At 41.9% G+C, this 27,991-nt stretch overlaps 2 protein-coding genes across 3 annotated transcripts in view; one reads left to right on the top strand and one right to left on the bottom strand.

Moving 5' to 3' along the window:
* Positions 1 to 177: 177 nt before the first annotated feature.
* Positions 178 to 19,134, top strand: fez1 (fasciculation and elongation protein zeta 1 (zygin I)). Of its 2 annotated transcripts, XM_076750373.1 has the most exons (10): positions 178 to 486; positions 4,021 to 4,390; positions 8,194 to 8,281; positions 10,141 to 10,227; positions 11,413 to 11,578; positions 15,257 to 15,570; positions 16,713 to 16,793; positions 17,547 to 17,622; positions 17,720 to 17,785; positions 18,074 to 19,134. In XM_076750373.1, the coding sequence occupies exons 2-10, from the start codon at positions 4,050 to 4,052 to the stop codon at positions 18,088 to 18,090; spliced, it is 1,236 nt and encodes a 411-aa protein (XP_076606488.1). In that variant the 5' UTR covers positions 178 to 486; positions 4,021 to 4,049; the 3' UTR covers positions 18,091 to 19,134. The 2 variants fall into 2 exon arrangements, with proteins under 2 accessions (XP_076606488.1, XP_076606489.1); XM_076750374.1 differs by lacking the exons at positions 178 to 486; positions 4,021 to 4,390 and adding an exon at positions 7,557 to 7,787.
* A 1,749-nt stretch (positions 19,135 to 20,883) lies between these two features.
* The window catches only part of esama (endothelial cell adhesion molecule a), a 61,091-nt gene continuing 53,983 nt past the window's right edge, over positions 20,884 to 27,991 (bottom strand). Inside the window, exon 7 of the mRNA XM_076750917.1 lies at positions 20,884 to 23,555. Within this exon, the coding sequence (XP_076607032.1) occupies positions 23,015 to 23,555 (541 nt within the window). The 3' untranslated portion in view covers positions 20,884 to 23,014. The remainder of the gene's footprint in view (positions 23,556 to 27,991) is intronic.

Raw genomic sequence — 27,991 nt, 5'->3', positions numbered from 1 at the left:
ATAAACAATGTGCTACCTTCCTACAGAACACCTTCCCCCAAACCTCCTGCCGCTCCTCCTTCCCTTCTCATGAATATTGGGGAATTAATGTGTGCAGAGAGGGAGGGAGGAGGCAGGGACAAAGGGAGAAAGAGAGGATAGTGAGGGAAGAAAGGGAGGGGGGGAGCTGATATCGTCAGAGGCCTGGCAGTGCGCAGGCTCTGTGTGAGCTGGGCTGACTGCCTATTGATTGGAAAACAACGGGCTGTGGGAGGACAGATAAGGGTGGCTGTGGGCTAACGGGTGAGGGAAGGGATACAGACCAAAGTTAAGACCACGCTGCCATCTTTACCTACTTAAATTTTTCTCTCTATTTCACCCTGGAATGAATGTATCTCCTGCTGCTCATCGGTGGGTTTTGCAGCAGAGGGAAGCTTAGGATTCTGCTTGTCTGAGAAGACCCTGCCTTCACGCCAAGCCATAACAACAGTGGCACATTTACTCCAGGTAATTTGTCTTCGTGCTCTACCTATCCCCCTGCTGTTCATTCTTCTATTCCTGACCTCATGGAGGTCCTTGCTGTGCATCATCTTTCCTCCATCTTTGGCTTGTAACCATGGTTTCCTCCATCTCTCCTTCTTCTCTGCTCGCTGCTCTTCTCTCCCTCCCCCACTCTCCTCTTTTCTCCCTCTGATGAGCTGATGACATGCACTGGCTTGATTTCCATTTCTGCCTGAAAATTGATTTGATGTAGAATCCTTTTCAGTTATATTTTTGTGGGATAATGTCCTAATGATTTTACAGGCGTTTTCAATGATTACATTCTTGCTTGGTGTCACTAAATAGAAAAAATGCTTTTAAAATCTGCAATGGAATTGAGGTTCAATTTGTCTTTCAGTTGTCTCCCCCACAGTAAAATGGGGTGAGTGATTCAGCTCCATTGCATTGAATGACCTCTGATGAGCTCGTGTGATTGGCCATACCTGCATGCTTGGGGAGCATGGACACACACCTGAGACCACCACCACTCTCTGTGAAGGTCACATACAAAAAAGGCTGACACATGTCCCAAACACACACTATGCGGACATTAAATACCTGCACATTTCAAACACCTTCACACAACCCATCCTGCTGGCAGTGCGGATGCTGTGATTTCATATGTCCCTTTTTCCACATCCATTTTGCAAAACCAGCTGAAAATAGAAAGCCTACAGTGTGACTGGAAACCGTTATTAAGAAATTGAATTTGTGATCTTTCATCCTGCCAAATTTTCAAACAGTGCATCAGCACCTCTTGCAAAGAGCCCTGTGGCAAGGTTAGAGTCAGCTACTAATTTCCATGTCTATGTTCCTTATTTGCAGAGACCAAATGACCTTAATTGGATCTGTTGTCAGTCACTGTCACATAAAGGGGAGTTTCATTTCTCTGATGCAACGAGTTATTCAACATGGAGTCCTTTTCTCAGTAGAGAAATTAGAAATAAGTGTCGAGCCAGAGATGAGGCAGATACAATTAAAAAAAACATAAACAAAAAACTCAGCAGTACAGATAGGAGGGAGCTGAAGAGAGAGCAGATGAGGTTGTGAAAAACAGTATCCGGCCGCTGATGGAGCAGCACTTTGCTGAGTGGTGTGATGAGCAGGAAGAGGCTCGCACAAGCTTGTTTTTAAAAGGACTCCTCTATGCTCACACGCTTACGCAGCATAGAGTCAAAGGAGGAAATTTAGGCTTCACTGCTGTAATTCAGCGGCGTCTGACAACCTGACTGAGGCACAACTTCTCTTAAAAGTCTGTAGCATTACAGTAAGTCAGGTTTACACCCTTTCATTTCTGTTGATTTGTGACATTTTAAATCAGTGATGGCCATTTGGCCCTCATGTTTCAGGAAATTTTTTTTCTCCATGTGCTGTAAGTACAGTCAAAACTCTTAGTATCGTAACAGTCAAATAAAACAATATCCATTAGCATCAATTTCTTGAATTACTCTGAGCTGCTTTCTCTTGGTGTATGCCATTCCTGTAATCTCTGATGATTTCATTCATTCTAAAGAAACTAAAGAAACCTAAACAAATTAAGAAGAATCAGAGGGACAATCCCCTTTATTCGTCACACAGATACATGCATCATGCCCACACACGCCATGCACTGGGGTAATTTATCTTCCGCCTTTAACCCATCCTGGTCGTCCTTCCTCCGCGGCAGACCAGGAGCGGTGGGCTGCCATCCAACCGGCGCCCGGGGACCCAGTTCCTTGTGTCACCATTGGTGGGGTGGTGATCTTCTTGCATGTTTTTAGTGGGGGTATATTTTATGGAGAATACCCCAGGTGAACACAGGGAGAACATGCAAACTCCACACAGAAAGGCCTTTTTCCTCAAGCACCCGGGACCTTCTTGCTGTGAGGCGACAGTGTTGCCACCGTGCCACCGTGCCACCATAAATTATCATTTGAAAGAACAGGGCAGTTTGGGACCATTGAATATTCATACCTATAATTTAACATTTATTCACACTTACCTCTTTCCAAAACATGGAGAATTATTGGCATTCCCAAACCATATGATGATATTTCCCAATACCATAGGAGCGTGACTCACACTATGGAGAACAACAACTTCCTTTGATATAAAATCAGAGGAGTAGGCTAGGCTCTATGAAAATATTTATAATGGACCAGCTGATAGAAACTTTAATGGTTTTCCAAACTTTTGTTAATTGAAGCATTAAAAGGTAGTAAGTATAGCTTCATCCCAAACTGTCCCAAGTGTTAACTGTTTGTAAGAAGTAATGGAAATTACATTTAGATTTTTTTTTTTTACACTAATTAAATTGGCCATTTGACAACGTACGCATGCAATGATGGCATGACTTGCAAATAGAGAAACAAAGAATAGTAAGAAGAATGATTTTTGGATCTTGGAATGTACTAAGTTCATCTCTTTTAAACATACAGTATCTGAGAGTGTTTGAACTCCTTTGTCACTCCACTGTGGCAAAGAAAAAGCCTTTCCACCAGTTAATTATAACCTATTATTAAACAAAAGAAACTGAGAATGATATTACTGTCGGGGCTTCTTATCTTTCTGAGACATAGAACAAACTGAGTAATTCGACACAGTTCCACCAACTTTAGCTTGAATGACTTTGAGGTGAACATTTGAATATATGATATCTTGTAAGTACAAAGGTTTAACTATATTCTTGTCAATGGTGTGCCAAGCTGCCTTATTTGTCGGACTCAATCAAATATACAAGGAAGGTATTAGAATAAAAATAAAAGACCAAAAATAAAACTCAAAGTTTGGAGCTCCCAGGCCTCCTGAACCACTGTCTCTTTGTAAGGTGCCACATTTAGGCTTTTTACCTTTCCAGATGTATTATGAAATCAAGTGTCTTCCAGAACCCCAAAAGTTCTGTGATGCTGTTAAAATCTGCCAATAGAGTTATATTAATTTTTACAATTGATTCACATAATTGCATTTGAAGTATTCTCAGAGCAGCATTCTAATTATCTGACACAATTAAACAAGGAATAAATTCTTGCACACAAATTTATTAAGCCTTTAAAGCGCTAGAAAATAGCCTCCAATATATTCTGTACTTCGACAAATGTTCTTAGAATTTCTTATCCCACAATCTTGGAAACGTCATCTGTTAAATCCCAGTAGAGGTACTTAATTAACCGTGGTTTACCAGTAAAGCCAACTGGTTGGGTTCCCTTTGGGACTTGGTCCCCTTCTGGCACATCTACCTCCATCTCTTCTTTGTCTAGACAATGTGGTGCCATTCCACATGAGGTGAGGCACATGTGATTTAGGAGATGCCAGACAAATCCTTCTGGGATATTGGTCAATCTAACAGATGGGGACAGGTACAGACTTTTGTGCTTTATCTTTGTCTGTCTCTCCTCCTAAACACATTTGCTGCAGCAGTAGCCTTGCCCCATTAAAGGGGATGCTGATGAGACTTAAAACATCATGCTGATTTAGCAAACTGAGTGCATTAAACACTACATCACCACCACTCTGTTTGTGCAGGGCCCAGAGATTAACAGACAGGGGACGCCATGGAAGCCCCTCTCGTGTGTTTGGATGAGGAGTTTGATGACCTCCGGCCATGCCGCGTGGAAGAGCTAGACCACCCAGCGCTCAACCACTCCACTTACTCCACCACCACCACCACCACCACCACCACCGTTCCCCTTGCCTCTATCACGCGGGAGGACTTCTCTGAGCTGGAGAACTTCTCTGAAATGATGAGCTTCAAGTCAATGGAGGACCTGGTCAATGAGTTCGATGAAAAGCTCAATGTCTGCTTCCACAATTACAACACCAAGACGGAGGGCCTGGCGCCTATACGCAACCAGTCACACAACCAGGAGGATGAGGAGAGGCTGCAGGATGAAGAGTAAGTGACCACAGTTATAATAATATAAAAAATCATCAGACACCCCTTGCAGCATTCAGTGGCATGTTAAAATGTATTTTCAAGTCTGCAATGTGCACGACTGAGGTCTTAATGGATCTGATACTGTTCAGTCAAGGGACATACCTAAACTAGCACTTCCAGGACTCACAGTCCAAAAAGCATTCGTATCTGTCATGGAGCAGGCCCAAGTGCAGAACCACCACAACACGGGTAAAGCTTTTATCCACTTTAATATCTTGAATAGGCAGGACCAGATTAACAGCCACAACCATAGCCTCAAACACTCAGGCAAAAAATGTCCAGTAAACAAAAGGAAGACTCGTGGTCAGGGACAAAAGGCTAAGGCAGTTACTGGGGAACAGGAGAACAGGCATGGTCAGAGACGGGCAGAGTCAGCAACAGGAGATCAGGCCAAGATTTAGCTGGAGAGTGTTGCATGAGGACGATGACAATCAGGCAACAAGTGAGTGTGGCAGAGGTGCTTATATACTGTACTGATTGCAATGAGTCTCAGGTGTGTGATCAGGTGAGCAGGCTGTGGCTGAGAGTGGAAAAATGCTGAGGGCACTGGTGAGCAGATGAGGAAATGGCAGCAGGTAAGGCTAGGACATGTATCAGTATTTATGGGTTAAAAATACAAATAACTTGACATTCCAAACAGCATCCTACAGTATGTTATAACAATATGAATATACAGATCTAAAATATCTTTAGCTTTTTCAGACCTTAGTTAGCAGATAGTTAACTAAGAAAGTTGTCAGATAATAACTTTTGTTTACTGCATTTCAATATTTGAACTTTTCAGTAAAAGTCCAACATTTGGTAGCATTTGGACTGTGTGATGCACCCCTTGGCCTTCATGAATATGATAAACTGATAGAGATGACAACAAACATCTGGGATAATAAAGTAGCACAGACATACTCCCACTTATTCCTCCAGACCTATATGTTAGTTACACACTAGCCTTCTCACTCTGCTGCCCATAATGTCATTCACAACACACTCTCAAGGGCAAAACAGTGGCTCAGCAGTCCAGCACGTCACACGACAAAAGCCAAAATATTTCCACACGCAGTCTGCAACATCCAACACAAGCAGTCAATCAGCAGCATGACCCCACCCTCCCCAGCACCACAGTCGGACTGCATGCTGAATTATTCAATGTGCAGTGTTGTTCGCCTCAGTTGGCTTTGGCTCTGTCGGTCTGTCTCTGCCTCTCCTGACTGCCAGATCCTCCTCTCTTTGCTTGCAGGCTCTGAGGCGGAAACACACACATCCTCACACTGTGTGGATATGAATCGTGCTAAGAATAGTCTGACTGTAGGTGTGAGAGGAGAGTTTTTGGAAAGGAAGGATTTTTCAACATTAAATTGATGTTAAAGTGAGTCCGCACTGATGAATAAAGCTTTGATCATAGAGCCCAGAACACGGGACTGAGGGTGGATGTGAGTTCTGCAGCACTACACTGGTCTGCATGTTATGACCAAGACACAAGCCCAAAGTCATACACTGCTTTCTTTTGGCACAGATAAGGAAACCAGTATATATATGGTGAGGTCAGATATTCACAATGTTCCCCAACTCCTCTTGAGTTTTTATCCCACTGACAATGTCTCATCATTTCTCCTCTTCATTTAATTCCAACACTGGCAAATAACATTCCATGCTGTGATTTCCATGAAATAAGTCTTATTCACATTTTATGTATTCACCCTAGTGGTGCTTAGACATAAAAAACCATTAATAGAAACTTCAACAGTACTGATGTTACTGAGGACCTTGTGTTGTGTTATGGCATATTGGAAAAATATAAAATGATTGGTTTAAAACTGGAGAGGCAGATATAATCTACATAAATCTGATGTTTGGTTGGAAACAGTCTGTCATACATTTTGGTCTAATCCCTGCAGTTGCCTGATTAGAAACGCAGATATGAAAAAGACCGACAAGATGATGGAGAAGTATAAACAGCATGATTTCTCTTTAGTGGCTGCAGGCCAACAAGCACAGCAGGACAGCTTTGTAACATGGAGTTCCAGTTCCTGCTGGCCAGATGACCAAACCGTGTCTCTGTGTTATGCATGCAGTATGTGCTGTTCATGTGTTGTTGTTATTTACACTGTGCTTATTACTGAATATTCTCTTAAAGTGGTGGGGTTTTTCACTATCGTCCCTTATACAGTATAAAAATCTACAGCCAGCAAGCCATTAGCTTAACAAAAAAAAAAAGAAGAAAAAAGAAAAAGACTAGAAGACTAGAAGACTAGAAGCAGGGGCAACGACTAGCCTGGCCCTGTCCAAAGGCAAAAAAATCTGCTTACCAGCACTACCCCGTGTTAAGACATAGTCTTGCACAACTCCCTGTATAACCACACATTTTCATTTTCACAGTTCAATTTTTGTATGGAGTAAACAAACTATATAGCAAGATATAGTGAGTATGTGCTCGTAAGCAGATGGTTTTACCTTTGGATAGAGCTAGTTGTTTCCCACTGTTTCCTGTATTTATGCTAAGCTAAGCTAATTAATTCACAGACAGACAGAGTGTTAGCAGTCTTCTCATCTAACTCTTGGCAAGAAAGTAACATTTCCCAAAATGTCAAACTGTTGCTACAATGTTTTAGCCAGCTGTCAGTGGCAGGTTTCAATTCTAGCTTCACTATTTTTTGTTAGAGGTGGTATTTCTACACATTTCTTCTTGAAGATGCGATGACAGAAGTTTAGAACAGTTGCAGTATTTCATATGTATCAGCAGTGCTTTTGTGTGCTTTCGTGCTGCTAAACATGAATGCACTTTAAAACTCAGCATCTTTCTGAATTCAAGGTTATTTCTATTGCACGCTCTCATACAAACTGCTTTACAGGGTAATAACACATTAAAACAAACAAAAGCAAGCAACCTCTCCATAAACATGGTATCTATCAAGTTTTTTCAAGGGGTAAATAACAATAGTAGTGGCAACATTACAGCAACAAATTCTTGACTATGCTGCTGAGAATTCTTCTCTCTGATGGGTAAAATGTTTCATTTTTTAGATAGTCCATTTTATTTTGATTCCCACCAATGACAGCATTCCTTATAGCTCAGTTTTCATATTTGGGTTAAGTGTATTGAAACTTTGTCCAAGTTTATGTGCTGGTGCATTCAGTCATGGCGTGCAGGCATGGCTGGTGAGGTAAACTGTGAGCTGAATGGTGTCCACTGTGTGTCCGGGTCTGGGCAGTGCCACTGGGAGCAGGGCAACAGGCCTGAGCCAACCTCTGAGCGGAGGAGGAAAAAACACAAAGGAGACTTCTCTCCCAGTTTGATGTCATTCCTCCCTCAGACAGACGCTTGTGCCGGGTTACATTCAGAGACCTCTGGTACAATGATGTGAGGAGCTTTATCTAACTCTCTGCTAAGGATACCTTTTACTGAGTAGTAAGCCATGTTTTTTTTGTTTTTTTTTCTGCTGTGCATTGTTCCTCTGCAGCCTTCAGTTCTGCATATTGACCACCATCATTGACTTGCCACATTGAAATATTGACTGAGTTGCAGGCTGCTGAAGACAGGGCTGAGTAGACCGCGGTATAGCCAAGGAGATAAAATACACCAAACTGGCATTTAATGCTGTTATATAACTATCTAACTACAATGTGTGTGGACACGCCAGCTTAAAATAGTAGACAGCCTTTAGAGCTGAGGCCAAAATATTGTTTTGATGCTTGATTTTGAGTATTTGAGGTTCTTGAAAGTTCTGCTTGCTTGCATGTTTGTATGTCTGTGTGTTGTTTTGCAGTGTGTGGGATGCTCTAACTGATAACTACATCTCCACATGGGACGTCCCTGCTTCAGAGGGACTCAACGGCAATCTTTCTGACCAGGAGGTACGTATCACTCCACATCTTTCTATTTGGTTTAGATCTAGGAAATGTCCTATGAGACTTTTAACACAATCAATAATGAGTAAACTCTGTTTTTTATTTTGAAAAGGTGGCTTTAATTTGTTTTTTATATTCTTTTTTTGGACATAAACATGAACTTGATTTTCTGACAAAAGGTGTTTTATGGTCTCTTATTCAACTTTATTGTAACGTCCTGTTTATTCCTTACTCTGACATTCTTATCTGATATTTGGTTTACATTTACTGTATCAAAACTGTTAATCACAAATGAGCAACATATTCTATGATCAACTGTAATGTTTATTTCCTCATTTGAGTAAAGTTTTATTAAAAAAAAACTGCTAAGAAGCCAAGTGAAATATGCTTACAGCCTCAGAAAATTGCTCTCACAGTCACCTTTTCCATATTTTGCAGATGAAGAGGGATGTGTAGTATTTACATGTATTTCTACTGGCTATAAAATAAATGTTTACTAATGTCTGTTCCGCTAATGTACATAGGAGAAAATCTGATACTGTTTTTTAAGGTTTTAAATGGCTGTAAAAGAAAGTATCTCATATATTGTTATTTCTCATTTTGGCATGCCAAACTGAGTAGCTAACTGGTTCATTCTTTCTGAGGCTTATTCTCATGCTGACACTTGAAGACATGCTCGACCAACCTTGACTGGTCTTCCATTCAGCAGAGGTCTCCTCTCTTAATTGCCTGTCACATACAGCTGGACAGCAGGCACTTAGCAGTCTAAGCCGTGTTTTGGCTGGTCAAGGCCAGAGCAGACGTTTACACCCCAGAGGGTGAGGGTTGTTCATATACATCCAGCCTTCAGTCGAGCTGTTGAAATTCCCTATAATTTAAGTGTTATACCAAAACAATCCAACAGTAAATATTTCACAAAACAACAACTCCCCTTTAGGGCAGTCAGATGAAGCAATTTTCCTTTTTTCTGGTAATATTGCATTGTTCTAACCAGGTTCTTGGTTTATTCCAAACATACCACAAACATAGCCACACACAACCACAGTAGATTTTTCAGCAAATAGCAAATCTCTCATGAACTGTCTCAGTATTATGCTGTATGAAAGCCACAGCTAATCATTCATACATTTATATAATAAGACTAACAGTCTACAGCCATGCTAGCAGTATTAGCAGCATGCTTTGGCATACAGCAGCATGTAACACGTTTACAGTAGCAATGTTCAGAAGCTGATGTTTAGTATGAAATGTTTATCATATTCACATCTTAGTTTAGTATGTTAGCATGCTAGCATTTGCTAATTAGCGCTAACTGCTAAGTACATGGGAATTAGTTTTGCAGGATTTTGTCATAAACCTTTCAAGTGTTTGACAAACTACAATTTGATGCTGGTGCTATATGGAATTATGGAACCATGAATGTCTCTTCAAAATTAGTCTGGACCAACATTGGCATCCCTCGAGACAATGTCACAGATTTCACAAATTATTTCATTATCAAAACTACATGAAAGTCAAATATTATAGAATATATATAAATATATAAATAAATAATGGTACAAACTATTAAAAGCTTTTACAAATAGAATAGTAAATAGTTTTTTTTTTTTTTTTTTTAAGCGACACTAAATAATATAAAACCTTTAGAATATTTAAGGGTGAGACTTTCAAATGAGTGCAGTCCCATACTGATCTCTCCCTCCTGGGCACTGGTCCCATTCTTTTGGAAAATTAGTGTGGATTCAGTCAGTACTCCAAATTCAGATGCAGTTTTTGACTCTTGCCTCCTTTTCTCAGTAAGATATACTGTAACAACCATCTCTTTGTTGCTTGGTTCTCATGTTTTGTCTCACATTTTGCTGCAGATCCATGAAAAAGAAGAGGAGGAGATGAATGAGAAGAATGACAACGCCAACTGCCTGAATGAAGAGCCTCTCATCACAGCTGATCAGGTGTGCATGTGTGTGTGACAGAGTTTTAGATCAAACCACAGTTTGTGTCCTGCTTTTGATAAATAGAAAAAAAGCAGTGTAACATGAGACATGTCTCAACATGGTGCCTGCATGTTTGATCTTTTGCCTGCCTTTTCAATCAACATGCATTTGTGTGCAATCATTTTATTTGTTGGATTTACCAAAGCATATTTTAGGTATTTGTGAAGTAGCGCCTTTTCCAGTCAGACTCTTTCTTCTTCATTGGATTACACAGGATAGGTCAAGGCCTGGTAGTGCCTTCAAGACAAACAGTAACATTTTAAAGTCAATTCCAAACATCATACACCAACCACTATAAGGAGGTCAGAATGTGGGAAATGAGCTCAAATTTTCTAGATCTGGTAAGGAAAACAGTTAATTGATTTCTCAGATGAACCGCTGATAAGGAATGCAGCTAACCTAGGTGGCCCAGGCATGTATAAGGGTTTATCCATCACAGAATCAAAGATATTATCTAATCTAGGCATTGCTCCTCAGTTGGCAATATTTCAGCAACCTTTCATCAGAGACCACCCCTAGATTTCTAGCCTCGTGTCTAATGATTTTATGGACCAATATAACATATCGTCTGCATAACAAAGTGAGACTGAAAACAGTAAAGGACCAAGAATAGACCCCAGAGGAACTCCAGAGACAACCTTTGCGTGGCTACATTTGGCATTTCCATTCTAATAGTTTCAGTCCCTTCTACAGAGGTAATCTTTACATAGAATAACAATGTGGATATGTGTGTATGCGCTGTATACCTTCAAGTTACAAACTATGTGTTCCTGCAGTCCATTTTTTCATACATTCTGTTTTGGAAAAGGCTCTTATCTCCAGTAAAACTACTGATGTGATTTGTGACAGTGTTGGACTGCTCTTATATCATACTGGTACAAGAGTTTAGATAGACTCCTGCCTAAATCCATTTCTGCCTTTGCCATACATTGCTGAAGCCTGTGTACACATCAGTAATGGATCAAAGTATATGTACACTTAAAAAGAAGGCTGTTGGCATTTTAGTGGCCACACTGTACTTACAAATTGATGGTTAGTGTGTGTACTTACCCCTGTCTCCTAATCTCTTTCCTGTCCATCCACTTGTCTCCCTTTATCAATGTATCTATCTTGCCCTCTTACTCTCTCTCTTCTCTCTTCAAGGTCATTGAGGAGATAGTCGAGATGATGGAGAACTCTCCAGATCCTGGTGAAACTGAGGAGGAGGATGAAGAGGAGAGCAGTCACTGCTCCTCAAGGACCAACCCCTCCCTGCTGGAGGAGATCAGGCAGCTATCACAGGCCTCCAACAACAACTGCTCCTATGAAGGTAAAACTGGAAATAATCCATGCTACCTTTTTTCCAATTAATGCAGCTTTCTGACTGACAATTGGGCAGCAGTTTTAGCAAGATTTTTTCATTTGGTCTGGGATGTGAAGAGGCTACATTCCTGCTAAAACTCTGTTCCATGAAGACTTGCTTAATTGCAATAATAGTCCATCCATCCATCTTCTCCCGCTTATCTGGGGCCGGGTCGCGGGGGCAGCAGTCTGAGCAGGGACGCCCAAACTTCCCTCTCCCTGGACACTTCCTCCAGCTCATCCAGGGGGATCCTGGCAACAAGACAACATCATCCGCAAAAAGCAGAGACGAAATCTGCCGGCTCCTGAACCGAACCCCTCCGGCCCCTGGCTGCGCCTAGAAATTCTGTCCATAAAAATAATGAACAGAACCGGTGACAAAGGGCAGCCCTGGTGGAGTCCAACATGCACCGGGAACAGGTCTGACTTACTGCCAGCAATGCGGACCAAGCTCCTGCTCCAGTTGTACAGGGACTGTACATCCCTCAGCAGAGGGCCTCCAACCCCATACTCCCAGAGCACCTCCCACAGAATGATGTGAGGGACATGGTCGAATGCCTTCTCCAAGTCCACAAAACACATGTGGACCGGTTGGGCAAACTCCCATGAACCCTCAAGCACCCTGTGGAGGGTATAGAGCTGGTCCAGTGTTCCACGGCCAGGATGAAAACTGCATTGTTCCTCCTGAATCCGAGGTTCAACTATTGGCCAGATTCTCCTCTCCAGTACCCTGAAATAGACTTTCCCAGGGAGGCTGAGGAGTGTGATCCCCTGATAGTTGGAACACAGCCTCCGGTCCCCCTTTTTAAACAGAGGGACCACCACCCCAGTTTGCCAGTCCAGAGGCACCGTCCCTGACTGCCATGCGATGTTGCAGAGGTGTGTCAACCAGGACAGCCCGGCAACATCCAGTGACTTGAGGTACTCAGGGCGGATCTCATCCACCCCCTGTGCTTTGCCACCGAGGAGCTTGCAAACTACCTCAGTGACTTCAGCCCAGGTGATGGATGAATCGACCTCTGAGTCCCCAGTCTCTGCTTCCTCTGCAGAAGACATGACAGTGGGATTGAGGAGATCCTCGAAGTATTCCTTCCACCGCCCGACAATATCCCCAGTCGAGGTCAACAGCTCCCCACCTCCACTCTAAACACTGTTGACAGAGAGCTGCTTCCCCTTCCTGAGGCGCCGAACGGTTTGCCAGAATTTCTTCGAGGCCAACTGGTAGTCTACCTCCATGGCCTCCCTGAACTCCTCCCAGACCCGAGTTTTTGCTTCTACAACCACCCGAGCTGCCGCACGCTTGGCCTGCCAGTACCCGTCAGCTGCCTCAGGAGTCCCATGAACCAACCAGGCCCGATAGGACTCTTTCTTCAGCTTGACGGCATCCCTTACTTCCGATGTCCACCATCGGGTTCAGGGATTGCCGCCACGACAGTCACTGGCGACTTTACGCCCACAGCTACGGATGGCTGCATCAGCAATGGGAGTGGAGAACATGGTCCATTCGGACTTGATGTCTCCAACCTCCCTCGTAATCTGGTCGAAGCTCTCCCGGAGGTGGGAGTTGAAGACCTCCCTGACAGCGGGTTCCGGCCGACGTTCCCAACAGACCCTCACAGTACGTTTGGGTCTGCCAAGTCTGTCCTGCTTCCTCCCCTGCCAGCGGATCCAACTCACCACCAGGTGGTGATCAGTTGACAACTCAGCCCCTCTCTTCACCCGAGTGTCCAAGACATACCACCGAAGGTCAGATGATACGACTACAAAGTCGATCATTGACCTCCAGCCTAGGGTGTCCTGGTACCACGTGCACTGATGGACATCCTTATGCTTGAACATGATGTTCGTTATGGACAAACTGTGACTAGCACAGAAATTCAATAACAGAACACCACTAGGGTTCAGATCGGGGAGGCCGTTCCACCCAGTCACACCCCTCCAGGTATCACTGTCGCTATTCACGTGAGCATTGAAGTCCCCCAGCAGAACAATGGAGTCCCCGGTTGGAGCACTTTCCAGTACCCCTCCCAGGGACTCCAAGAAGGCCGGGTACTCTACACTGCTGTTCGGCCCGTAGGCCGAAACAACAGTGAGAGACCTGTCCCCAACCCGAAGGCGCAGGGAAGCGACCCTCTCGCTCAGCGGGGAGAACTCCAACATGACGGCTGAGCTGGGGGGCTGTGAGCAAGCCCACACCAGCTCGGGCCTCTCACTGTGAGCAACTCCAGAATAGAAGAGAGTCCAGCCTCTCTCAAGGAGTTACGTTCCAGAGCCCAGACTGCGCGTGGAGGTGAGCCTGACTATCTCTAGTCGATACCGCTCAACCTCCCGCTCTAGCTCCGGCTCTTTCCCCCCCAGCGAGGTGACATTCCATGTCCCCATAGCCAGAGTCATTGTCCAGGGTTTGGGTCTGCCACCCATAGCACAAAGCACCGGCCCCTTCTGATCCTTCCTGCGGGTGGTGGGCCCGCAATAATAGTTTTTTGTTTTTTGCATTAATAGTGTTTTGTTTTTTTTTCTTCTGGCCAACAAAACTGCATAGTTTGCCATCGGGGTGATCTTTCTAATATCAGTACCCTTAAGATGACAATTAATATTTCTCCTTCAAGCATATTGCTAAACACCAATAAAATGCCAAAATGAGGACCTTCTCAAATGAGTCTCTCATTACTTTGCTAATGTTTCATGTTTTCACAGTAACTTTTATTTATTTCAACGTTAATTTGATCATTTATTTAATGCAAGTTATGTTAATATTATGCCACATTTATAATGGACTGGAGCTTACTATGCATATGTGACTGAAGTTAGTAACAGACTAATGTTAGCAAGTTAGCTAAATTGTGATAATACCTTTACTAAATTAACTGTAAACCCATTTGCTAACTTTATTTAATCTGCAGTTTTTGATATGGTGACCAAGTGTAGATTAGCCAAAGCAGGACACTGGACAAATGGAATACAGTCCAAGTGTTGATTTTATGACAGAAATGGTGTCACTTAAAACTACAATGCATTATTTTCAGATGACCAAGTTTGTTGCTAAAAGTTAATCAGAGGAGGATGGTAAACTCATTTAATTTCATCTGAGTACGTAATATTCCCATAACATTCGCTGTAATTATCCCCGTCAGTCATTGTTTTGTACAGTACAGTTCATGTTTCCTTGGATCCAAAGTGGAGGCCAGTTACGATGAATGTGTGGACACTCTGGTCAAGGATAAACATGCACAAACTGCAATATATATATCCATCTTATCTCAACTGAATTACTCTCATATTCAGCCCTCCAGTCTATTTTTTTGGATAGAGATTGGAGAGACATGTATCATTGATCATATTCACATCAACCAACTGAGTCACCAGGACATCCTGACATGTCAGGTTTTGATTTAGTAATTCACCTGTAGTAATGATAATAATGATACAAGTTCAGTCTTTTTCTCCAAACTTTGCCTTTTCCTCATGAAATACTGTGTACTGGTACCTCTTCATGCCTCTAAAAATGATTCAAATGAAACAATCCCTCACTGAACTGCATACAAGTCATTAACATACATACATGTCTCAGCCCACAAGTAAAAAGGATACTTTTGCAAAAAATAAAACGCAACTGTCCATTTCCCCCTATTCATCTGTTCTACAGGCCTGAGCCTGATGCCTAGCTCAGCGCTAATTGAACTGCTGCATCGAGTGGAGGCTGCCATCCGTGAGTACTCAGAGGAGCTGGTCAGTCAGCTGGCTCGGCGTGAAGAGCTGGAGTTTGAGAAAGAGGTGAAGAACACGTTCATCACAGCCCTGATGGAGGTGCAGAACAGGCAGAAGGAGCAACGAGACAGCAGCAAACGCCGGCGCCGGGACAAAGCCCTGAGCTTGCAGGGGGGAGGTATGGCATCTGTGAACGGAGGGAATACAGGCTCCACGGGCCCCACGGAGAAGACAGGGAGCATGCCTGTCAAGGTGAGCAGCAGGAAATGGGGCTGGCCTTGAAAGCTTGACACACCTTTTAATTATTTATATCATCTAAGTGTGCCTGTGTGTGTGCCATAACTTACGCCAGACAGGAGTTCTACAAACCTGTGCTTTCATCAGTGTCACCACACAGGACTTATAGTAATTATGCCACAATGGGCCACAGTTTGTGACCTATGTGTTCAAAGCCTGATTTGCTCATGAAGCAGTCAGCTTCAGATCTCAGTGAAATACAAAAATACATTATGTGCATGTTCATTTCCACCACTCCAGTCTTCCTGATCGCTCTTTTAAATCCCATCAGAGGTGTTGAAAACTGACAGTCGCAAATTGCTTGACCTCAGTAAATCCAATGGAAAACAGAATCAGCTTCTGTTAGGTATGTCTCCTCCTTTTATTTGTGTGATCCTTCCTTAAATGCATTTGCAATGAGGAGAGAGACACACCTAGCAAACACTGCTTGATAAATACAGCACATGTTTTTGAGGCAGAATGAGTCCATAGTAGATTTGGTTTAATGTGTATTTCCACCTCCATAAGATTTTCCTTTAAAAGAAATTTCATGTTGAATCCTTTAAATGAGAGAAAAAATAAAACCATAGTGCCTGACAGCTCTTCCTCTTCCCTCACTCTGACTGTTAGCATAATGGATCTCAGGACCATTAGCCTCTAAAATATCTTCCAGGAAGGATCCTAAAGTGGAAGTGACCCGTCGTCTTCATACAATAACCGGCCAATCCAGTCTGCTCCGTCCAGAGAAACATCCTAATGGATTTTCCCTCCATACAATGCAGCAGTAGTGTTTTTATCTGGTGACTGCTGGTTACCTGAGGCTGATTTACTGAAGTAGTGTGACTGTAGAGATGGCTTAATGATGCTGATGCAATATAAAAATAAAATAATAAAGCTAATTGTGTCACTACAACATGGTTTGTATGATATGTTGAAAGGTTTGATTGTACTCTTCATCAGATAGTAGTAGGTAGTCTTTCAGTTTGATGAAGGAACAAATGATCAGTAGCTTGTAATAATGGCCTGTGTGTGTGTGTGTGTGTGTGTGTGTGTGTGTGTGTGTGTGTGTGTGTGTGTGTGTGTTTGTATGTGTGTCTTGGCATGTGTGTGACCTGCAGCGTTTCAGCATGGAGGGACTGTCTAACATCCTGCAAACAGGCATCAGACAGACATTTGGAAGCACAGGAAATGAGAAACAGGTAAGGTCAAATGTTTTCAAAAAAGGCTGAAATGTGACATGGCTGCACTGAGCTAGAAATTAAGTTTGCCCAGGCCCCTTCAGGTCACAGGGCCCAGTGCAGTTCCACTGGCTGCACAGCCTATACTTAGACCACTGCCTCAGTCCAATCCACGCCTGAGGTCAACACAGACATGGCCAGCCTACTGTATGTAATTTGATCTGTGTTGATTGTGTAAGCAATACACTGCAAGAAATGTCCCTGCTTTTTGTCCATATAAATTACTTGCATATAATAATTACTTGCATTTACATTTAGTCAGTGTTAAAGGCTTAATTGTTTTCAGTGTACAGGATGACAGTCCATTGACTATTAAATGAATTGTTCAACATTTTGAGAAATACAGTTCCTTTGGGATTTCTATATGCCCACTAATCTCAAAAAGAAATGTCAATGCACAAAATCAGACTTGCTGTTTCCCTGAATTTCCAAACTTGAAGCTATCAATAAAGTATATCTGATTCTGATTCTGATTCTGAATGCAAATAAGCATATTCCCCAAAATGTTGAACTATTACTTTAAGTTCTCAACCTGCTGTGTCAACACTAATGATAGAAAGCTGCCTCAGACTCCTAACTCTGCATGCCAATGGTGATGAGCCCAATAGTGACAGCTCTTGGAGGGCTACACCTGTAGTCCTGGAGTCTGGATTTATCTTGACAGTCAAATATTCCAATTTGGTTAAACCCTCTGAATCTTGACTCTGTTTTCAGTATCTAAACACAGTTATTCCATATGAGAAAAAAGGCACCCCTCCATCTGTTGACGACCTGCAGATGCTCACAAAAAGTAAGAATCCAATCAAATCATCAAATGCTACTAATAATTACTGGCTGGGATAAAGTGTATACCCAGAGCTGATACACCTTTTCTTTCTTCCACCTAGTTCTTTATGCCATGAAGGAGGACAGTGAGAAGGTTCCTACACTGCTAACTGACTACATACTGAAAGGTAAACACACAAGTTTGAATATTTCTGCAAAGTGATTGGTGAAGAAAAACTCAGCCATTTTTAAAAATGTTCCTATTTTATTGAATGGTACACCACACAGAACAGGACCACACAATCAGAACACTGAAGATTACAGTATTTTTGTTTGATTGGAATATTATCAAATAAAGTAAGTTCATGTAAAGTCAAACTTATTTTGCTAGAAGAATCAATGCATTGAATTAGCTTTATTGAATATGTTTTTTCTGTGGAGACTTCAAATGATTATGCACTGTTTGTCTTCTCTAGTCTTGTGTCCTACCTAAAGCACCACCAGACCAGAGGCCGCAGTGTGATGAAGAATACTTCCCCTGAGGGCTTTTCCAACCCTCCTCGCCTCTGGCCCAAGCTGCATGACCTCCCCTCTTTTACCATTATCAACCATGGATCCTCACCATCGACATTATTGTATTCACCTCAACTATGACTACTGCCTTTCGCTGAGCTCACCTTCTCCCATCCTACACATTAAGCTCAGGCCAGACCCAAAATGGCCACCATCTGAATAGTTAAACAAGTGGGATGACCAATGCCACTTTTAAAGGACTTCACTAATGGAGCATGACATGCTATTAAATATCACTACACCACTTTGGTACAGGGATGTACAATGTTATCATTGCTTTATGTTCCTTCTTTTCTTTACTTTACAGTTTCTTTTTCACTTTGCTTTGTTTTCTCTAACAGAATTTCAATGTTGCCAAGTTTTGACACTTATTCAGAAACTGACCTCTTAACCACTGGGTTGTTGATTGTTTTAATCATTGACTACATTGTAAAATACACAAAATGCCATTCTGCGTCCACATGTGATCATTTCCCTGTATTGTTTCAGATGAAAACAGTGATTCATTTGAATACAAAAGCCATGCACCTTTTTCTGCCAACTTAGTACTGTAGCTCCATGTGAATGAAAAGAAACACACGACTATTACGGGTGCAGTGCAGTGCATTACAAAGCTTTTTTTTCTTTTTCTTTATGCTTCACTATCAGAATATCCAGTGCTCTTCTGACTTTTTTGAAATTTCTTTTCATTTCTATCTAAATATTTGATATAAACTCTGTTGCTGATTTTCTACTATTATTTACTGTGTCATCAGAGCAGCAGGCTTCTGTGCATTCCACCCTGTTCAGCCACATGGAGGTGTATCATTGAGTTTTCCTTGGATATATCATCCCCTGGTGAGATGAGCTCATTTCAATAAAGGCGTGCATATTTGCATATTAGCATATTTATGACTTCCTTTGCACCATGTAGGTGGATGTGACATCGCTAATTGCAAATTCTAATAAACATTCTACCCTACCAGTGTGTGCTTTTGCTTCTGTCTGTCTTTGTCCTTTAAGTTCAGCAGGTAACATGATCAATGTTGATAAGCTGTTGGGAGAAGACTAGCAAAAGCAGCTTTATACCAGTGTGTGAACAGAGTTAACTGCATGAATTTTATTATTTTATTTTTTTTGGGGGGGGAAACATATTTCAGTCTATTCTTTGGATTATTTAGGGCTTCTGATAATTTACCCCCCAAACAACGGCTCATTGTCCAAGGGTAACAATGTGCCATGTGTTGTGTGACATATGTGTTTTAAGACATATAGGAATATTGTTATCAATAATATTTGATATGGTTTTGATACAGATACATTTAATCACCTGGGAATATACTGAACATAAAAATAAAATATATAAACTGTCAATGATGCTTCTTAAGAGATTCATGCATCAGCTTGTATTTTCCCAAGTTATCTTGATTATAATTTGTTAAATATCACATGTGCCTCTGTTTCTTGAAAAGCCACATTATAGACTAAATTCACTCTCCATTTGATTCATCAGAAACACGCGTTCAAATATTGCAATGTGCAAAAAAATGATCCATGTGAAGGTCAAAGAGACTCTCGGCAGCTTCAGGACATCAATATGCAGTGGAGGGTTGAGCTCAACATTTAGATGATAGTGTGTTTTTGAACACTAAGATTCTTCCTCCAACACTCTTCATGTCTTTCCCAGATTTGCTGCCAATTTGCTGCCATCTAGTGGTTGACTTAAATCTCATCATAACCTCTAGAAATATGCAACAAATCATATACTTGACCAAAATACATAAACTGCCATTTGTATTTGAAATTAAATAAGGATAGCTGCTTTAAGACATAAACTCTTTTTCAGTGTGATTGTAACTACTGAAATGCAACTAAAGATTGCATTCAATACCAGAAATAATTATAATGATGGTAATAGTGCCCATGCATTATAATGTCTATTGGAAAATAAATATTGTTGACATACAAATTGTTCATGAAACAATGTGGCAGAGCATATGATGTAAGAGTAATTTATTACATTCTCCTCTGTACCGGCTCATTGTGACCAGGGGAGGGCAGATGATGGCATGATGCACTGCAGTTTGATTTTGGCTCAATGGATACTGATTATACACTCCAGAAGTTATTTCTGGTGCAATTCATGCTGCTGAATTATATAAACCTTTTGCTTTGTAAATGCTATGGAATCATAATCTTTTACCTTGAATGAAGAGACTGATTCGGATTTAGAACTGATCCGAAATAAGAATGCTTTGGGGAAAAAAGCACAAACAACTAATCATTTCTCTTTTAATTGAAAATATTATACAAAGCAGTTTCCATGAACATAAATATGGAGGATACAAGTGCACATCGCACATTAATGTCCACAGTTTAGGCCTACTGTATACATAAGCACAAGTTTGGCCACAGTAGTTATACAATCCATCATGGTTTATAAATGACTGACAGTGAACACTTATTTAGTTCAGGAAACATTTACTATTTATAAACTCTGCTCATGTACTCTTATACATACACATATAATGTACTGTATAAAAATAAAGGCCTGTTTTGAATACATTTTAATGTCCATAATGTACACTTTTTAACTGACCCATTCACAAGTTAAAACAGCGAGTCTATGGACTATAACTAAAGATTCTGTAAGTTCTACCCATCAAAATTATTTCCTCCCCACTTTCAACTTCCCACAGAAAATCTTTCCATTTTGCTCTTATGTATTAAAAACAATACAAATCTCTGTCAAAGCTTTCAGATACAGCTACCACTTGTTTGCACATTTTGCTGTCACTGTGCTGTCAGGCTTGTATCAAACAGATAACAATTATCTGAAATGGTCTGTAAAGGATGCTCTTACATTTCCCTTCAACATCAAGTGTCATTTCACAACAATGTTATTATGACATCTTGTTCACACTGAAAAATGCAAAACAACAAACAGTTCCAGTGTAAAAACAACAAAGCAGAATAGATCGTATGATCACTATCATTACACATGTTTTTCTTTTCTCTTCCAAAACAAATGATATTTAAATAGGAATTTGTGTGACTTGAAAGAGGCCAGAATAAGAAAAAGATGAAAGAAAAAAAAGCCACGAATAAAATTATACTTGGATTTCATGGCTTAAGTTTTGTTGAAATGTTTATTTCACACCACAGATCAGGTTGTGTTCTTGAACTCAACCTGGCCTGTCATGATATACATGTCATACCACAAACATTTCAGACTTAATGTGCTAATTCTGTAGCCATTTACATTGCTGACTGCAATAAAAATGTTCTGAATGTAAAAGCTAAGCTGGCATTGTTAATAAGGTCAGAATCTCAACCACTGTGAGTGAAGCAGTGTGTGAGAGAAGAGTGCCTCTGAGCTGCAACTGCTCCTATCCAGAAATACTACCTGAACAAAGATGTGACAGTGTGACAAAATATGGCCAAATATTTATTTTTTAAAGTGAAACTAGCTTTTGGGCCAAAATCCAGTGCTTATCTGGTTCAGTAGCACAAAGCAAACATATATTTGATACAATCTTCACTATTTACTTTTTTTTTTTTTTTTTTTTTTTCCAAATGTACTCCCTCAACTTCAAGAGGAAACAGTGGGACTTCATCATTCTCTCACAATAGTAGATGGTACAATGAATGGAACACTCACACATTTTTGATTTAGAGAAACTTGTATCTGCTTCCTGTTACAATGCCAATGAAATGTGAGAAAACACTTGTCAAAAAACAAAACAAAACCTTGAGCCTTCAGCTTCTGGCAGTGAATCAAGATGCTTCCATGTCATTGAAACAGTTTCTGAAACAGATTTTGTCCCATACTAGAAAATCAACTACAGCACATAACGAGAGCATGTTGAAATAATGAAGTGTTACATACTGTGGATCTTTGGTTCAGTATCCAGTGTTGCAGGCTGATGTATTACCTGTATCATATGTTCCATACAGTTCCAACAGTATGCTATGCTGTATTTCATACATTTAACAGAAAATAAATATCATATTTACAATTCAAAATTCTGCAGTCAACTTTAAATTATTACAACTCAAGTATGGACCCAAGTATTGGCAAAGTCATTGTACTGCAGTTCTGAATAGTGCTCAATATTATAAGAAGCTTTTGCTAATCTGCGTTTAAAGAATTGAGTCTAAGAGCATTTCATAAACTGAAGCACTGACAGAAGTAAAGCCAAAAAAGGATTAGGATACTTTATCATATGTATAATGATGTCTTATCTTTCTGTCCATAAGTCTGCTGCAGCAATACACTCATTTATTACACCCAGTCCTCATTAACTTCCTTTGAGCAGCATTGTCTGAACAGTACTAACATAATGTACTTAAACCTATTTTGGTCTTGAAAATTCTTCCCTTAGGTAGCTTTTAAGTTAAGATGATGGAAAAAGTACAGCAGACCTGCATAAGCCTTTTCTTAATTAATCTGTTTGCATACATGAAAGCCCACCATGATGATCCAATGCTGTTCAATTTGTGGAATTAGTATGGTGGGGTGGGGGGTGCAATATAAGGTTTTTACACTAAATTTGAAATAAAAAATATAATAAAGTAGAAAATACCAGACAAACGTATGAAAATCATATCTGTACATCTGTTTGCAATGTATACAGTGCAGACAGAATATAAAAGACAGTCTGTGTCTGAAAGTTTTGTCATGAAGATTCTTGGCATGAAAGCAAGCATCAGTAAGTGAATTTGACCTTTTCTCCTACGGTAACTCTTTGCTAGATAGTAATTAAAGCGTTCCCTTTAAAAAAAAATCAGCAGCTGCCCCTTTTTGACAGTGTAAAGGGACAGTATTCCAGTGCAAAGCACTGTTTTGCCAGTGCTGGCAAGAGTTAGACCAGAGACCCAGCCTGGTTCTGTGCAGGCACCATGATGGGCACCCCTCCCATGCGGGTGATGTTGGAGGCTGTGACTGTGGAAGTGGGCAGCGGTGGTGGGGAGGGAGCAGCCTGGAGCTGCAGTTGAGGCTGACTGTAGGTCTGCGGCAGCACCTGAGCCTGGGGTAGCTGGGTAAAGCGCTCTGGTCTTGGTAGGGAGCTCCCATTGGTGCTGGCCTCAGAGGAGATGGGCTGTCCATGTGGCAGGGTGGTATTGTTGTTGTAGCTGTAGTGGGTGGGGGTGGAGGCTCCGTGATGGCGAGATGGCCGGTAACCGGCCGTGCTCCCCGTGGCGGTGATGATGGAGGCGGTGTCTGATGGAGGGCGCTGGGGATACTGCTGTAGGTGGTGGTGGTGGTGGTTGCTGTGCTGGTGGGAGGGGTCTTTGTGGTGTGGGCTGGAGGCGATGGAGGACAGGGTGCCATTCTTGGAAATGATATCTGAACCCATGCCACTCTTTGCCCAGGACACACGTTTGGGAGCCTGAGCGTCCTCCCTGGAGGTGGACAGGACACACAGTCAATTTACCATTCACAGCACACACACAAGACCTTAAAGCCAGACTATGTGGGCCTGACATCTGAAACAAGAAATAACTGATTCTTCCACTGACAAAAAAAAGTGCTTGCCACTACAGTCTTACCGGGTCTGGTATGATCAGTGGCTTATTGTGGCTAAAGTTAGCAAACTTAATAAAAAGATATAATATATAGATATAGATATAATATCTAGATATTACATGTATTTATAATATAATATCTATGCCTATATCTGTATCTATATCTATATCTATATCTAAATCTATATCTATATCTAGATAGATATAGATCTAGATCTTCAGGATTTATTTTCATCCTGCAGCTGTTACTTGTGGGTGCTAAAAGCACATAGTCTTGTCTTTTAAACTGTCCCTTATAGTACACATACATACTGTACATGCATAAAGCAAACTTAACTGTCAATTTTAAAAATGGGACTGAACCACATAGCAACGGAGCCACAAACTCACCCACACACCCACACACAGATCGAAGTGCAGACCAGTCTTGGGTTTTTTTTACATGTTCTTTTCCACATGAACATGTGAAAAATAAACACTATGTGTTGCATGAAATCACTCCTCTCACTTATATTTTGAATAGCCCAACTAAGTTTGTTTAGTTGTGTCGTTACATTGTGCACAAGCCACACATTTATAATTTCCATCTGGAATTGTGATTACAGTTTGTGAAGATTTCTTTTGGCCGGACTAGAGCTGAAATGATTAACCAATTAACTGATTAGTTGACTGACAGAAAAATACCAGCAACTATTTTGATCACTGAATAGTGTGATGATTTGTGATACATCTGTATTTTCTTTTCTGTGGAGTTGTGTGGGGCTTGTTTTTTTGTTTGTCCTCTTTTGGCAGACGTTGGGCATGGATTGGGAGCTGGCTCTGACACAGCTGGTCCCAATCACAATCTCGGACGGAATAAAAATGGCGATTGGCAAAGGACTTGTTGCCAGATTGTTTTCCGCCACTCAGTGGTATAGTTGGCTATCTTTCGTGTTTTCCAGAGAGTCTACCTAATTAGTTATAAGCTGTCTTGCTTGTGATTTCTTATGTGTCCTTTTTGCCTCACCTCCTCAAAGGGTCCACCTGTTCCCAATTCCAGCTCCCAGCATCAGTGTCCCTGCCACCTCGCCACCAGCCTCAAGCTTTCAACTGCCACCCCATTGTTTTCACCAATGCCTCACCACCACATGTAACCCCGCCCAGCCAGTATTCATCCTGTCAAAATATAAGCAGTGGCAGAGTGGCCCATTCCTACTTCCTGTAAACAACTTCAGAGCTTTCTAGGTTTTGCTAATTTTTACCGGAGATTCATTTGTGACTACAGTAAAGTACCAGCCTCTCACTAAACTCGCCTCTGTAAAAGACCCCTGCCGCTGGACTTTTGAAGCCGAAAGTGCCTTTCGTAGGCTGAAGGGCCTGTCCACCCAGGCTCCGGTGCTCCTTCACCTTGATCCCGAGCAGCAATTCGTGGTGGAGGTTGATGTGTCCGAATCGGACGTAGGAGCAGTCCTTTCACAACGGAGCCCTGACACTAACAAAACCCATTCTTGTGGATTCTTTTCCAGATGACTATCCGCTGTGGAGAAGAATTATGATGTTGCAGACCGTGAGCTTCTGGCGGTGGTGTTGGCGCTCCAGGAATGGTGGTGGGTAGCTCAGGCGCAGCTCAGCCATTTCTGGTTTGGATCAACCACAAAAATTTGGCTTACCTGCGGACAGCGAGGAGATTAAATTCCCGACAAGCACGGTGGGCCTTATTTCTAAGTAGATATGACTTCTCCCTGTCCTACCGCCCAGGCTCACGTAATGTTAAACCTGATGCTTGTCAGTTTTCTTCTGACTCTTCTGAAACAGATCCTGAGACCCTCTTGCCTCCATCCGGCGTCATCGGGACAGTTTTGTGGGGGATTGAGAGGGTGGTCAGAGAGGCACAGGAAAGTGAGCCCGATCCTGGTAATGGACCTGTCAGACGCATCTTTGTTCAGATCTCTGTTAGTTCACAGGTTCTTCAGTGGGGACATTCGTCTAAACTACCATGTCATCCTGGTATTCATCGCACCCTGAAATTTCTCCAGCAATCCTTCCGGTGGCCCACTATCACTCAGGACACTAAAGAGTTTGTGACAGCTTGTACGGTATGTGCCCGTAGTAAGGCCTCTCATCGCCCTACAGCTGGGTTGTTACGGACATTACCTATCCCTAGCAGACCATGGTCCCATATTGCAGTAGATTTTGTTACTGGGTTACCCCTGTCCAATGGTCACACCGTAATCTTGACTATTGTAGACAGATTTTCTAAATCCATACATTTTGTGCCTCTGCCTAAACTCCCTTCTGCCTTAGAAACTGCTAATATATTGGTGGCCGAGTTTTTTCGGGTGCATGCCATCCAGGTGGACATTGTGTGGTACCGAGGTCCCAAATTTTTGTCATAAGTATGGCAAGCTTTTTGTGAAGCTCTCGGTGCTTCCTCTGGCCTCATCTCTGGTTATCACCCCAATCTAATGGTCAAAACGAAAGAGCAAACCAGGCATCCTGGAGCACACACCTTCTGTGGATTGAATATGCTCACAACTCCCTCACCAGTCTCAGAGAAATCAGTGCCTTGCGGATAAACACGGGACCCCTTCCCCTCAATATCATCCGGGACAGCAAGTCTGGCTCTCCTCCCATGACCTCCCTCTCATGGTGGACTAAATTGGCACCACGCCACAATGATCCATTTGAAATTCTTAAAATCATTAATCCCACTGCTGTCCATTTAAGACTGCTGGAGTCTATGAACGTACACCCCACCTTTCATGTGTCCTTGCTTAAGACTGTCTCCTTCAGTGCGCTGTGCCCTCCGGCCGAATCCCCTCCACCCACCCGATTTGTTGATGACCACCCTGCCTACACTGCCTACATGGAAAATCTTGGATGTTAGACGACGTGGGTGTGAGTATCAATACCTGGTGGACTGGGAAGGATACAGTCCGGAGGAGAGGTATTGGATTGGCAGGAGGCTTATTCTGGATCCCGAATTCCTCTGGGAGTTTTATGATGAGTACCTGGACAAGCCTGGGAGAACATCAGGAGATGTTCATTAGAGGGGGGTTACTGTGGTGATTTGTGGTACATCTGTGTTTTGTTTTCTGTGGAGTTGTGTGAGACATGTTTTATCGTTTGTCCTCTTTCGACAGCGGTCGGGCGTGGTAGGCTATCTTTTGAGTTTTCCAGAGAGTCTACCTAATTAGCTATAAGCTATATTTTGTCTTGCTTGTGATTTCTCACATGTCCTTTTTTCCTCGCCTCCTCAGAGGTTCCACCTGTTCCCACTTCCAGCTCCCAGCACCAGCGTCCTTGCCACCTCGCAACTCGACCTCATTCCGTCACTGGCCTCAAGCCCGCAACTGCCACCATAGTGTTTTCACCAGTGCCTCACCACCACGTGTCACCCCGCCCAGCCAGTATTCATCCACCTGTACAACGATAGCAGCTACGCTCTCCGGATGCACTCATCACCCCTGGACCCCGTGTCTTCCATGCTGCTCACAGAAAACTCTCTCCTAATCATACCACCTCAGCTCACAACAGAACAATCTGGCCAAATATGGACTCAGCAGTAAATCATGTGTTTTAGATCCTTTTGATAGCTTTAGTTCCGAACTCCACAAGGTTTTAGATCATCTAATGCGTGATCAGGAGGCGGCAAAGCAGCTGCCGTCAGGGTGCCGCTTCAGCTGCCTCGTTCTCCCAGGATTTTCGTATCCTAGTCGCTGAAAAGAGACCATGTTTGTAAATGGTTTATCTGAAAATTTAAAAGATGAGCTTGCTACTTGGGCGTGAGTCGTTTGAGGAACTCGTTTCTTTAGTCATCAGACTAGACAATAGCCTTCCATGCTGCTCACAGAAAACTCTCTCCTAACCATTCATCTGAGTATCTGGAAACCCCTATTGTTACAATAAATGGTTACCAGTCACTGTGCTTCTGAGTCTGCATTTGAGCCCTAAATACCACCCCAGCTCACAACAAATATTTTTATTTCAGTTCATTTTTTTTTCATTGTTATGCCAGACTTAATCCCAAGCCATATGGAATTGCAGGAGACCACCATTTTACAAAACATACATCTTTCAGTAATACAGACAGTAATAAAATAAATAGATAAATAAAATGAATTACTATAATATAAAATACTTTGATATATTCTTTCAAAAAACATATTTGAAATAATAAGTTTCAAATGAACTGTACACTAGAAAGAACTGCTACAAAGCTGCAGTTTATCTTGATAAACAGCTGCTTCCCTTGTCTCCTTGGCTTTCTAGCTAACTAAATAAACTAAAATAAACTTGCTAATCTAGTTTTTTCATATGTGTACAGCCAAATC

This window comes from Chaetodon auriga, chromosome 15, assembly GCF_051107435.1.
Source record: "Chaetodon auriga isolate fChaAug3 chromosome 15, fChaAug3.hap1, whole genome shotgun sequence".
Taxonomy (NCBI): Eukaryota; Metazoa; Chordata; class Actinopteri; order Chaetodontiformes; family Chaetodontidae; genus Chaetodon; species Chaetodon auriga.
This window is presented reverse-complemented; position numbering and strand designations above follow the sequence as displayed.